General features: G+C 49.6%; 1 protein-coding gene across 1 annotated transcript in view; it reads right to left on the reverse strand.

Annotated features, from left to right (window-relative positions):
- Positions 1-1,515: 1,515 nt before the first annotated feature.
- mpnd (MPN domain containing) overlaps positions 1,516-13,837 on the reverse strand; it is a 13,954-nt gene continuing 1,632 nt past the window's right edge. The window contains exons 2-13 of the mRNA XM_042342841.1: positions 12,091-12,281; positions 11,451-11,681; positions 10,546-10,708; positions 9,432-9,519; positions 8,873-8,969; positions 6,416-6,488; positions 5,956-6,032; positions 4,958-5,126; positions 3,927-3,997; positions 3,210-3,299; positions 2,457-2,549; positions 1,516-1,810 (exon numbers count right to left, since the gene is read on the reverse strand). Of these exons, the coding sequence (XP_042198775.1) occupies positions 1,724-1,810; positions 2,457-2,549; positions 3,210-3,299; positions 3,927-3,997; positions 4,958-5,126; positions 5,956-6,032; positions 6,416-6,488; positions 8,873-8,969; positions 9,432-9,519; positions 10,546-10,708; positions 11,451-11,681; positions 12,091-12,281 (1,430 nt within the window). The 3' untranslated portion in view covers positions 1,516-1,723. The remainder of the gene's footprint in view (positions 1,811-2,456; positions 2,550-3,209; positions 3,300-3,926; positions 3,998-4,957; positions 5,127-5,955; positions 6,033-6,415; positions 6,489-8,872; positions 8,970-9,431; positions 9,520-10,545; positions 10,709-11,450; positions 11,682-12,090; positions 12,282-13,837) is intronic.

Consider the following 13,837-nt stretch of genomic DNA (forward strand, 5'->3'; position numbering starts at 1 on the left):
AATGGTTGCCCAGTGTGGTTGGGGGCCATGTATTCACAGACAAGTGGGAGCTTTTTGGTGGCTCCTCTGGTAAAGCCGCCTCTGCCCAGTGTGAAGACCAGGGAAGGATTCTAGATCGGCCGCTGGTCTGGGCTGAGTTAGCAGATCTCACCAGACGTGAGACCGAGAGAGGACAGGTAAACAGGGACTGAAAGGATTGCTGTTGAAGGAGCCAATTCAGACCCAGGAGCTTGCAGGGACCGCTTGGGTTTTTTCTGACTAGATTCTCTAAAGATTCTCTAAAGTGCTTTAAAACATACTCAGAAATGACACAAACACATTAACTGGACTATAGACTATACAGAGCACAGCCTGTTAATCCCATCACACTCTGGGTGGTGGGGAAGTGGGGTGGGTGGTGGGAGGGAAAACAAAGTCACATCTTTAACTTCTTGTTTGGCATCTCCTCAAAGAATTACTGCGAGTGCTGGGGAGGGAGGGAGGATAAGGTTGACGCCAAAACAAAACCATCACAGTACAGTGTTGGCGAATAAAGCTGTTTTTGTACACAATGGTGATTGTAAAACGTTCGTTCACGTGAGCAGCCTCAGCTGCACGGGGCTTCAGGGCAGAGAACATGTCTCCAACTTGCACGGTCCTGTTGAGAAGCTGGAAAAGACTGGTTAACAGTTGGCTTGGGCTCTTAGTGCTGGATACAGAGAAGTGTTTTGACTGCTCACTGTCTCCCTTACACTGACATTTCTCCTCTCTCACCATTCCCCCCCCACTCCCCTCCCTGACAGAGACACTGTGATACAATATTGGGCAACAGCCCTCTGGCACCTCATCCCTGCTCGTCCGATTTCCCAATTCTTCCCCTCCACAACTCTGCAGATTGTTCAAACTCTGCAGCTCGCGCTCTCCTGCATTAAGCTCCATGGGCCCACCCTCTCCCGGCTTCACCGATACCCCATTCCCCACAGGATCGAGTTTAAGATCTTTGTCCTCACTGTTAGAGCCCTCCGTGGTCTTGCTCCTCCCTACCTCTGCGACCTACTAAAACTTTACCAAGCTGCCCATTCCCTCCGCTCAACGGACATTGGGCTGCTTCACGTTCCCCGCCCTGCTCACCATCGGTCCCCCCACCTCACCGCCCCAAAGACCCCAACCCCTCCCTCAATCCAGCTACCGAGGGTCACACAAAGATATGGGAACAGTTTTCAGCCCCTCCTGCACCCAGGGGATTGAAACTGTCATGGGAGATTATTATACAAAGGAAGAGGGTCAAATTTTAAATAAAGCACCAGGGGGGGGAAGGGAGGGGAATCCATTCTCCTTTCACCACTTTACTGTGTGTAAAGTCTGGTTGAACGTTTAATGCTCAGAATATCGGGTCGAAACTATTTCGCATTGTGGTTCCTAATGGACAACTTCCACTAATTGGAACCTGAGCCAAACTTTGCGTCCATTTCCTCAATAGTGTTCGAAAAGCAGAAAGTGGGCGAAGGAGGCAGGTGAGAGATTGGTGTGGGGGTGGGGGGGGGGGGAGAGAGAGGTTTGGTGTTTGTAAGTGTGTAAAGTCTGGTTGAAAATTTAGGGAACATTTTGGGGGGGTTGTGGAATGATCATATAAGGTGCAGGTCTTAATCTCTTCCAAATAGTTGTCCAAATGGTTGATCACCAACCAGCTCCTCTGTCGCTCGTTGTGCTCTCTGGGACGTAGAGAAGCGGGCGGGCGGGTGACTTAACTGTAGTTGTCCAACTGGTTATAAATGTGCTCCAGCACTTTAGCAAACATTTGGTCTTTCGGTGTCTTGGTGGCCAGCGATCCCTTCAAAAGACGCAAAAATATAATATAAACCCTGTGTTTGATATAACGCCTGTTTCAATGTTAGAACGGTAATCCTTGCTGTATCAAATGCAAGGAATATTACTGTAATAACATCTAAATGTTTCAGTTTTTCTGAAAAGTGTATTTATAGACACACACAGATGTCCCACAAACAGCCAATGAAGTGAACAATCAGGACACAGGGAGAAACTCCCTCCTCTTTTCAATCCTAACAAAATCTTTAACAATTTGCATTTACGCAGCCCCCTTCACGCGGGGCAGTGTCTCGGAGCGCTTAACAGTGACGGAACCTGACACAGAGCCGGGGGGAGGGAGGAGGTGACAGCAAGCACGGTTGACGAGGAAGGTCTCAAGTTGTTATCTAAAAGGAGGGCAGGAGGGAGTAATAATATAATAAACCTTGCATTTGATATACTGCTTTTCACATCTTCTATACGTCTCAAAGCGCTTCACAGGATATGCTGTAAAGTGAATTGACTGTATATTTGGGGAGTAATGCAGACATTCAGATAAGAGCCAGACAGGACCTCGGCTTAACCCTCAAAGGATGATGCCTCTAACAATGAGCTCTGGGGATCTCCTCTTGGGGTTTGATTATCAATAACAGAACGGACGTTAAACTTACTTTAACTTTGTCCAGGTAGGTTTTCTCCTCCTGCCATTTGTCCTTGAACTTCACCAGGTCTGGGGCTGCCTTGTAGTATTCCAGCAGCAACATCTGTAACCAGTCAGAGCTCAGCAACTCACAGAGACTTCGAGATGTGTAAATGTTCTCAAGTGTGTACGTGTGTGTACGTGTGTGTGTATGCGTCAGTGTCTGAAGGTGAGTGTGTGTGTGTGTCTGAGTATATATATGCGTTAGAGTATCTGAGTATTTTGGCGAGTGTGTGTGTGTGTATATATAATATATATGTCAGGTGAGTATGAATGTGTGTGTGTCAATGTGTGTATCGCAAGTGTCTTGAGTGTGAAATTGAGCGACTGTGTGTGCATAAGTGTGTATGTGACAGTGTATCCACTGCATGTGTGTGTGTGTGAGTGTCGTTCTGAATGTCTAGGTCTGTGTCCATGAATGCGTAAGTGTGTCTGAGCAGAGAGGGAGCGTGAGAGAGAGAGAGAAGAGCAATCTGTGCATTTACAGCCCCAACCCCCGTTGTTCTGGGTTGACTTTCTCAATCCCATGTAAAATCTTGCCCACGTCTATAAGGTCCCCTCTGAGACCTTAATATCCTTCAAGAATTGAAAGCCCCCAATCAGTTAACGTCTTGCGAGCACTCTGAGCCGTGTGCAGGCTGAGATGCGAGCCCACCCTGGATGATTATCAGACGCTGCAAAAGCTTTTCTCTTATCCCCGCAAATAAAGAGCGATTGTTGTTACCATTTCATGCAGGACATCTGGCGTCAGAAACGCGTCCTGCACAAAGGTCATCTCCACCTCCATCGGAATACCATAGTCATTCGATCGTTGCTGGAAACATCAACATAAAAAAACTAGCTCACTGGATAGCCCATTGCCTTCGACTCAGAAGAGTTGTGGGGTCAATCTCCCACCCCACCACACCCCCCCCCCCCACACACATGTACACATGGTCTAGGCTGACACTACAGGGCAGCGCTGGGGATTTACTGCATTCCAGAGGTTCTGTGCTTCAAATGAGATATTAAACCGAGGTCATCTCTATCTTTTCAGGTGGCCGTTGAAGATCCCATTGGGCACTAGTCAAAAAGAGAAGGCAGTCTCTCTCTCTCTCTCTCTCTCTCGCCCGGTATCCTGGTCAACAATCCATTAGCTTAAAAAAGGTTCCCCAGAATTGAAGACAGTTAGCAAATCAGCAAACAGGGAGGTTGGGTAAATGGTGCCAAGGAGCTGCTGTGTCCGTTTGGTACCTCACCTCACCGTTTCAGCTTTGCTGCTCTCCTCTCGATCATGGTGGCTCTGACCTCGTGTGTGAGGCTTCCACCTACCCACCCTCACTCACTCACCCACCCTCACTCACTTACCCACCCACACTCACTCACTTACCCACCCACACTCACTCAGCCACCCCACCCCACCCACACAGAGCGGGAGGGGTGGGGAAGACGAATCACTTACCTCTGGAGGGGGCATAACCCAAAAGGGAGAGATCTTAGATTCCACCTCGGCGTTGCCATGGTAATACGGTGCTTCAAAGGAAGAGAGAAAAGCAGTGAAGATACTTTGCAGTTTTGTCCTTATGAATGCAAATCACACGGGTCAGAGGGAGGGTTAAACCAGCCGGAGTCACTGCTCCTGGTCCCTACACATCGCCTCCTACTGGTTCTGTGTGTGTGCATGGCGAGTGGTGGGGGGGTGGGGGTGCAGCAGGTAGAGAGAGGTCAGGCTTGGCTGTGACACCTTCCATAGTCTGGCAAGGGGAAGGTCTTGAGATGGGCCTTGAAGGAGGTCAGGGAAGGGGCAAGGCAGAGGGGCTCTGGGATGGAGTTCCAGAGGGTGGGGGCAGAAAGGCTGAAGGTCTAATAGTGGAGCGGGCCAGTGCCCGCCGAGTGGAGGGAGCGGACGGGTTGGTAAGGGTTTAGCAAGTCGCGGAGTTAGGGAGGAGCAAGACAATGGTGGGCTTTAAAGGCGAGGACAAGGATCCTCCGGGGGATGGGGAGCCAGTGAAGTTGGGCGAGGATGGGGGTGATTGCCTCACAAAGAGTTTAGCGTGAGAAAGGACAGGAGCTGCAGAGTTCCAGATAATATGTGGCTTGTGGAGAGAAGAACTGGGAAGTCCAGCGAGCCGGGATTTATGGTCAAGCTGGGATGTAACGACCAAGTAACAAGTAATGTAGGAATTTGCTGGCGAAAGAAGCCTAAGTTCCATCCAGTTTGCCTTCCGTCGGCCTCGCCGTCGCTTATCACATCATGTGATGTCCCAAACTAAAGGCTGTATCTCGAGATATTATTTCCTAACAGAAATCTTATCTAATTTGTCCTTGAAAGTATCAACACTTTCTGCTTCCACTGTTTCCCTCAGGAGCCTGTTCCATAAGTTTGCCGCTCGCTCACTGAAGTAGTGTTTTGTTCTGAATTTACCCCCTTCGATCGCAGGCCGTGTCCTCTGGTTCTACTGCTCGGCACCAAATAAAAGCAGCAGCACTTACCACAGATGAGAGCCAGACATGGCTGGAAGCTGTTGGTGCTGCCCTGCAGCTTGAGCTGATAGTCCATCTGGGAGTCGATGTCCTGGAGGGAGGGGAGGGCCTGGCTGAAGGGGTGGCTATGGTACCAGCCCACCAGTGACAAACCTCGCAGGAACAGGTTCTGGCAGATCTGGGGCGAAGAGGGCACAAGTGGGTCAGTCACTCCGGCTTTACACAACACGGCAAGCTTTCCCGCTGCTTGTCCAGCTAGAACCACCTTACCTATTAGGGCTTTGGCTTGCAGGGGTTAACAGGAGTGGGATGACTCTCTGCCCCCAGTGACTGGTCTGTCCTTCAAGGTCCTGCTGATGAGCCAGGCCGGGCTGTGCTGTCAGCAGCAGTGAGTGCTCTGCAATACTACAAACCCACCCAGCTCGGGAATCGGACTAGAGACCACCGTTGCCAAAAATGTCACCTTGGAGCCATTTCAGCTCCCAGGAGAGCTCGCTTACCTCACCCCCACTCCAACGGAGGAGAGTCACTAGTTGTATCATTCGACATCCGATCAGCCCGGCTTTCAGCCCTCTCTAGGTTCAGGCAACGTGGCAGAGGAAACAACCTTTCTAGTCCCGTTTATCTGCCCTTAATCAGCCCCCACGCTCCCCACCCTCCAATACACTGTAGTTCATTGCTTATTCGTTACATTAAACTTCTGATAACTTGACCCTGACTTAACCAGTCACTATCACTTAAGTCATCATTGCTGTTGATATCTCAGCCACATTTATTTAGGCGTTTACACATCTGACTAACTCGGCACTCCTGATAACACGTCACTGAACTCTTTTGCCTTGGGAGTGACGAGTTATCAGGTTACCGTATCTTAACTTAAAAGGTGTGGGTAACATCGGCACCGAACAGCCAGGCAGGTCCCCAGGCTCCGACCCGGAAAAGTCCAGGATTCGGGGACTGGGCGGAATCCGGGAACGAGGGTATTGTTGTGGTTTTTTTTTCTTTACCTCTTCTTCCACTGCGGAGGCCGAATCCTTGTCCCCGAGACGAACCCGACACGGAAACGCACGGAGAATAGTCAACACTGTGAAAAGAGAGACTGTCACTGGAGTGTGGGGGGTGGGGGGAGGAAATCAAGACCTTCTCCCTCCAGTCCTGGCCGATATCCCACCCCTCATCAAAACATGTCAGTTACTTATTGTAATTTGAGGGGCGCAGGGGGGGGGTGGGAGGAGAGGGGAAACTAGGGCCACGATTAGCTCTGTTTCCCAAGCGACTCTTGAGTGAGTCAGAGACTTCGAGGTAACGAGATGCCCGATAAAATGCTGATAGTTTTATTCATTCACTCATTAAAAAAACACAAGCTCACGAAGTATTGTGACAGACTATTCAGACAGAATAGAAAGCCCCATCCCACCTCCTCCCCCCAAAAGGCCATTCATTCAGTGGATAAACCACAATACGTACACTGTGTGCTCGTGTCCCATCGTCCCCCCAGATACCCCACCACCTCGCTCCTCGTCAGGTGACAGTGGAAATCCTACAAGAAACAAAATTACACAACAGGAAAAAAAAACACCTTAATTGTCAGGAACAAATCCCCACAACAACAACAAGATTCCATTTATAGAGCGTCTTTCACGTTGGGAGGACGTCCCAAGGCGCTGGACAGTTGGGTCGGGACCCGAGCAGAGGGGAAATGATCAGGGTGAGGGGAGGGAAGGGCGGGAGCGAGGAGGAGGGGTAGATGGTCAAGAGCGGAGCTGAAGGCACGGCTGAAGAGAAAGGTCTTGAGACCGGCCTTGAAGGAGGAAAGGGAGGAGGCGGCGAAGGCACTGGGGGTGGAGTTCCAGAGCCTCGGGGCTGAGAGGCTGAAGGCCCGGCCACCGATGGTAGGGCGGTTGGGGCGGGGGAGGTGGAGCAGACCAGAGCCAGAGGAACGGAGGGTACGGGCAGGTACGTGGGGGGATAATAGGTCAGAGAGGTAGGAGGGAGCGAGGCCGTGAATGGCCTTGTAGGTGAGGATCTTGAATTCGATCCTCTGGGGGATGGGGAGCCAGTGGAGGCGAGCGAGGGTGGGAGTGATGTGGTCGCGGAGCCTGGTGCGGCAAACTGCCTCACACAATCCCTACTCTAACAAGGTGTCATATTGGGGTCACCCTGGCTGACGAGCACTCTCAACTCGGAGTTAACAGGGTTTGGGTTCAAGCCCCACGATAGGACTTGGAACTCACATAGCCTAAGTTGGCACTCAACAACAACAACACAATTACATTTATAGAGCGCCCTTCACGTCGGGAGGACGTCCCAAAGCACTGGTCAGTGCTCCATTGTTGGGAGGTGCCGTCCTTCAGATGAGTCATTACACCCAAGTCTCACCTGTGCCTGTTCAAGTGGATGTTAAAAAATCCCATGGCACTATTTCAAAAGTTTCTCCCAGTTTCCTGGCCAACAATTCTCCAGATAAAGTTAGTTGTTTGCAGGACTTTGCTGTGCGCAATTGGTCTCCCCCATTTGCCTACAATACATAGTCACTCCACTTCAGTGAATCCTGTGAAGTGCTTCGCCCACAAAATAGTCAATTTCACTTTATAGTATATTCTGTGAAGCGCTTTGAGACATCTCAACTATATAATGAGACGCTATATCAAATGCAAGGATTATTATTATTATTGGACGTCCTCCTGACATGAAAGGCGTTGTACCAAACATAAGGCTCATTATTATTAGGTGCATGAAGGAGAAGGGATTAGGAGGGGTGGAGGCTGAAGTGGAGTCTAAACACTGGCACAAAGGGCCCTAATGGCCTGTTTCCGTGCAGTAACATTCTGTGGTAACTATCTGAGTAATCCAGGTTCAGTCCCGCATCCGCTGATTTGGCCTATTTTTTCTTTTGCTCGATTTACGATTCAAAATGCTGCGGACTTGAAATTATCACAAAAAAATGCTGAGAGGTTTCCCCCGAGACACGCACACACACAGACACAGAGACACGCACACACAGACACGCACACACAGACACGCGCACACACAGACACGCACACACACAGACACGCACACACACACACAGACACGCACACACACACACAGACACGCACACACACAGACACGCACACACACAGACACGCGCACACACAGACACGCGCACACACAGACACGCACACACACAGACACGCGCACACACAGACACGCACACACACAAAAAAAGGAGAAACAAAGTGAGATTCTTCAGGGAAAACGATCACAGCAATTCCGGGCGCCAGACCTGCACGGAACGTCAGCTGATGGTTCTCCTTCAGGAACTTTCTTGGGACTCCACTTCACAAGCGGAGAAGGAATTTGCACGGGATGTATGGAACTCTCTGTATAATTTGTGTCAGGCACCCAGCTGATCACGGCATTGGGTTTCCACACCCGAACACGCTAGTTTGATCACATCGACAGGGTTTCCGCGTGTGTCAAGGCACCCGGTTGATCATGGTGATGGTTTTTCCCTGTGTGCCAGACACCTGGCTGATCACGGCGACAGGTTTCTGCGTGTGTCAGACACCCAGTCTGACCAAAGCCTTTCGCCGACTGACCAGTTTGCCTATCATCAGTTCAGATTTAGGGCTTCTGTAAATTAACCGCCCTGGTGTCAGAAACGATACAAGAGGCTCAACGGCACCAGCAAGACTGCAAAAGCCTTAACCGTAGAAAAACATTTGTTCGAGAAATGTAAAGGGGATTACGGCAGAGGTCAAAGCACTCGTGACTCGCAAATAACATGGACCCTTTCCACCGCCTCAGGTGTCCGCAGCTCAATTGGGTTGAATACTCTGTGAATACATCCTGTGAAGTGCTTTGAAACGCCTCAATGACGCAATAAGGCGCTATATCAAATACATGGATTATTATTATATTTCTATTTATTATTATACTCACCACCAGCAACAGGACATTGCTGGAAACTGCTACGTTGAAGGGCTGAAATCTATTCACCGAGGTAAAGGACATCAACTCGACCAGTGTGTGGGGATCTCTGTAACAAAAGGGAACGCAGAAGTGAAGTTTGCACATTAAAAGCGAAGCCGTAGCGTTCTGGAGTTGCTACACAAACACAAGTATCAAGTCCTGTAGCCCAGTGGTTAGACCCCTCGCCTCGCAAGCGAGAGATTTGGGTTCAATACCTGGGCAGAGTGAAATCTTAGGCAAGTTTCCTCACTCCACACACCTCTGTTTACCCAGAAATAAGTAGGAACCTGGTTGTTAATCGATTGATGGGTCGCTTTCTGGGGGTAATAATCCCAAATTTAGTCACTCAACCCACGACTGTTTGTGGGACGCTGCTGGGCGCAATTGTCTTCCGCGTTTCGTCCACAAAATACACAGTAAATCCACTTTACAGCGTATTCTGTGAAGCGCTTTGAGGCGTCTTGACGAGGTGATAAGGCACTGAATCAAAGGCAAGGATTATTATTATTATAACTAAGGCTGTACCCACCTGCCTGAGTCTCTGCTTCCGAGGCTGGAGTATCGAACAGGGCACCGGTCCTTGCTTTCCAGCTTCTTCCCATATTGCCCGTTGTCTTCTGATCAGAAAACACAAAGAGGAAACCGATGACAATCAATACTCCTCACACCTGATCCTGTGCCTACAAGGCTGCGCCCGGCGCGAAGGGTGCCAAATAAATGCAAGTTGTTGTTGTTGTTGTACAACAGCAAAACATCTCAACATGCTTCACGGCACCTACACTGTTAAATCGTTAAATCTTGTGTATTCTGTGGGCGATGGTGGGAGCCAGTTTGCGCACAGCAATGGACAGTATCGAAACTGAAAGTAACTGCAATGATTGTTTGTTTTGTGTAAAAGTATAGGTGTCGACTTCCTTCGAAGAAAAAAAGTCACGTTTAAAAAGGGTCAATAACCTTTTTATAATACACCCCGTTTTACCTTAAATAGTCGTATACGACCAGTTTTCTTTAAAAGACTAATAACATGACAAGCAGAGAGAGCATAAAGTCCGCACAGTCAATGTTTCAAAGGAAACCCAGTTCTGCAGCTTTAACCTTTAGTTTATGTGTGAGGAACACTGACTTTGTTCTGTGGAATATGATTTTTCCCAACTTTTCCCTTTGTTTTTTTTGGGTGTGGCTGGGGGGGGGAAATAATCCTAATGCCCTGAGAGGGTTCCTGTAGCCCTGATCTGTGCCAGCGTTAATAGAATAATAGTAATAATAATCCTTGCATTTGATATAGCGCTTTTCACGTCGGGAGGACGTCCCAAAGCGCTTCACAGAACACACTGTAAAGTGAATTGACTGTATATTTGTGGGCGAACGCGGCAGCCAATTGCGCACAGCAATGTCCCACAAACAGTCGTAGATTGAAAATGACCAATTTATTATTGTTTTTGGTTTTTGGAGGGATTATTATTATTAGGCTCTGTGTGGAGTAAGGAAACTTGCCCAAGGTTTCGCCCTCTGCCTGGAATTGAACTCAGGTCTCTCACTTGCAAAGCGAGTGCTCTAACCACTGAGCTACAGGACTCCGTTGGTTTCTTGCTGAAGATTATCACTTCCTCTGTAGTTTATCATGGATTAGAGGCACAGGTTACCTGTTAGACTGATGTCACGAGAGCTCTTAGCTTGAAGCTTTTTGATCTTTTGCTCCACTTTCTTGCCCGGGATTCCGTCCACTTTGGGAATTTTGCTCTCCCGGGTTTCGTAATCTTCCTCCTCGGCCAGTTCCTCATCTTCACCTTCGCTGGCCAGGATCTGCTGGGAAAACCCAACCAATTGCAAAAAGTCAACGACTTTACATTCGCACCGGCCTTCCACGTCAGGAGGACGTCTCAGAGCCCTCGACAGTGGTCTCCTTCTTCTCTGTAAATCGATTTCAAGATCCTCACACTCGTCTTTAAATCTCTTTATGCCCTGGCACCTCCCTATCTCTCCGACCTGCTTACTCCCCGATCCACCACCCGCTGCCTCCGCTCGACTGGCTCCTGGCCACCTGCTTGTCCCTTGTCTCCTCCGTTCCACCATCGGTTTCAGCCACTACTCCCCGAAACCCTCAATCCCTCTGCCTTGCCCCCTGCCCCCCATCATCAGATTTACGCCTGAAAACTTTCCTTTGCAACCGTGCCAACAGTCACCTCCGCCCTCCCTCCAGCTCAGTGCAGGCTCCAGCACTGTCAAGCGCTCTTGGGGGCGCGGTGTAAACACAAGTTGTAGTTGTTTTTGTAGTAAATGTCGAGGGTTCTACGATAAAGCACAAGGCCCGTCTCAAGTGCCCTCCTCTTCGACCGTGCCTTCGGTCACCCTCCTACCCCTACTCTCCCTGCCCACCACCCCTCCTGATCCTAACCTCCAGTTCGGGTCCAAATCTCTGACTGCCCAGCGCCTTGGGATGTCCTCCTGGCGTGAAAGGCACTGCGTAAATGTCACTTGTGGTTATAAAGGAAACATTAAACAGTGGAGCAGGAGCGTGATGGGCAGAACATTCGACTGGGGTCCTCACCATCTCGGGGCTCTGGAGTTGCGGACGCTGTTTCTTCAGCCACATGGTCTTGTACTGATCCAGCTTCTGGCCCTGGTACTTGACCGAGGCCCAGCCACACCCGGACTTCTTGGCCGGGTTGACCAGCTTCTTGCAGTGAGTGGCCCAGGCACTGGGAGAGTTGAAGACCTGGCTGGTCTCCTGCCAGCGAATCTTCCCATCAGGCAGCAAGTCTCCCACAAACTTCTTCCCCTGCAAACATCACAGCAAAAAAAACACTCCAGAGCAATCTTATAAAACGTCCCTCCATCCAAATAATACGTTTGAGACTCGTGAGGTTTCAGGTACTCAGTTTCCCCATCCAGCACTCCCACTACAGCACAGGTTAGAGACAGAGTGAAGCTCCCTCTACACTGTGCGTCCACAATCCCAGGTCAGGGATAGAGACACAGTAAAGCTCCCTCTACACTGTCCGCGCAGTATTAATGCCGTGAGTGGGTGATGGTGAAGGTGAGAGCTCAATCACACAGCGGGACAGGCCAGACAGGGAGAGTGACCAGAGACACACAGAGGAGCAGTCAGTGGAAGGGGTCAGAGGGGTGAGCTCCGCACCACCAACACATAAACCTTTTGCTGAAAGCGGGCGAGGAATGTGTCTTACCAGGTAGTGGATGGAGAGCAGCCCCTCCCCGGCCTGGATGACCTTGTCCTTGAGGAGCACTCGCAGTGTGATGCCCCGCCGGGTCAGCAGGGTTCCTCGCAGACCGTGGCCTTTTCCAGGCGTTCCGTTCTCAGTCTCCTCGAGCTCATCCTCCTCTTCTTCCTCTGCCCCGGGGGACAGTGGTTCTGAGGCTACACCGAGGGGTGGGGGGGGGTTGGAGTTGCAGGGTAGAGAGAGAGAGAGAGAGAGAACTTTGAGCTCATAGTCCAGACTCACATTCTAATGCACTGCTTCAGCAGATGAGACATCCTTCAGATGAGATGTTAAACCAAGGCCCTGTCCACCTATTTAAGTCGACGTTAAAGATCCCGCAGAGCTATTCAAAAAGAGGAGAAGGTTTCTCTCTCCTGGTGTCCTGGCCAACGACCCCCCCCCAGGTATATATTTAAAAAAATGGTCACTCCCATCATGGAACATTGCTGTGCCCGAATTGGCTGCCGTGTTTGCCCACAAAACCCAGACCTCGGAGTGTGGACGCACAGTGTAGAGGGAGCTTTACTATGTCTCCAAACATACAGTAGAAATCCTGTGAAGTGCTTCGAGATATCCTCCCGATGCCAAAAATGCGATACCAAATGTCAGGATTATTATTAATTATTATTATTAAAGACATCCAATAACATCCACCAAACTGGGGCCGATAGATTAACAGTGCATTAATAATAATCAATCAATAATAATAATAATCCTTACATTTGGAATAGTGCCTTTCAAATCAGGACACATCAAAGCGCTTCACAGGATTTACTGTGTATTTGGAGTCAAATTCAGCAGCCAATTTGCCTAATGTGTGGAGTCCTGTGGCTCAGTGGTTAGAGCACTCGCTTTGCAAGTGAGAGACCTGAGTTCAATTCCAGGCAGAGGGCGAAACCTCGGGCAAGTTTCCTTACTCCACACAGAGCCTAATAATAATCCCTCCAAAACAAAACAATAATAAATTGGTCATTTTCAATCTACGACTGTTTGTGGGACATTGCTGTGCGCAATTGGCTTCCGCGTTCGCCCACAAATATACAGTCAATTCACTTTACAGTGTGTTCTGTGAAGCGCTTTGGGACGTCCTCCCGACGTGAAAAGCGCTATATCAAATGCAAGATTATTATTATTATTATTATTATAAATTCAGCAGCCAATTTGCCTACAGCAACGACCCACAAACAGCCATGAAGCGAATGACCAATCTTTTATTTAATGACGCAGACGCCAGCTTTCGTTAGGTTGTCACCAAAGGTAAGTAGGCACCGGGTGTTTATACAGCGAGCACCTGAACCACACAGTCACGCTCTCAATCCTCAGTCTGTGCTGAGCCAGAGGACTGCAGTCAGGGCAAGCAGGTGGGGGCTAGAGATAGCCTCAGTGGCCCTGGGCTGAGGGTCGGAGTGAGAAAATCGGCCAAGGTTCCCACTCCCGATCACAGACTAGTGAGGGCATTGCATGTGTAGTTAATCATAATCTGCTAATTGTAGCATTCGTCTACAAATACACAGTCACTACACTTCACAGTAAAAATCCTGTGAAGCTCTTTGAGTCGTCTCGATGACGTGATAAGGGGGGGTTAGTTTGGCGCAGATTGTTGGGGGGGGTGTGGGGTCTCTCTCTCTCTCTCTGTGTTATTGCCCTCTCTGCTGTTCACCACTCCACACATCCCCTCTCTCTCTCTCTCTCTCTCTGTGCCTCCCATCTCTTT

The sequence above is a fragment of the Callorhinchus milii genome, unplaced genomic scaffold (genome assembly GCF_018977255.1).
Source record: "Callorhinchus milii isolate IMCB2004 unplaced genomic scaffold, IMCB_Cmil_1.0 Scaffold21, whole genome shotgun sequence".
Classification (NCBI taxonomy): Eukaryota; Metazoa; Chordata; class Chondrichthyes; order Chimaeriformes; family Callorhinchidae; genus Callorhinchus; species Callorhinchus milii.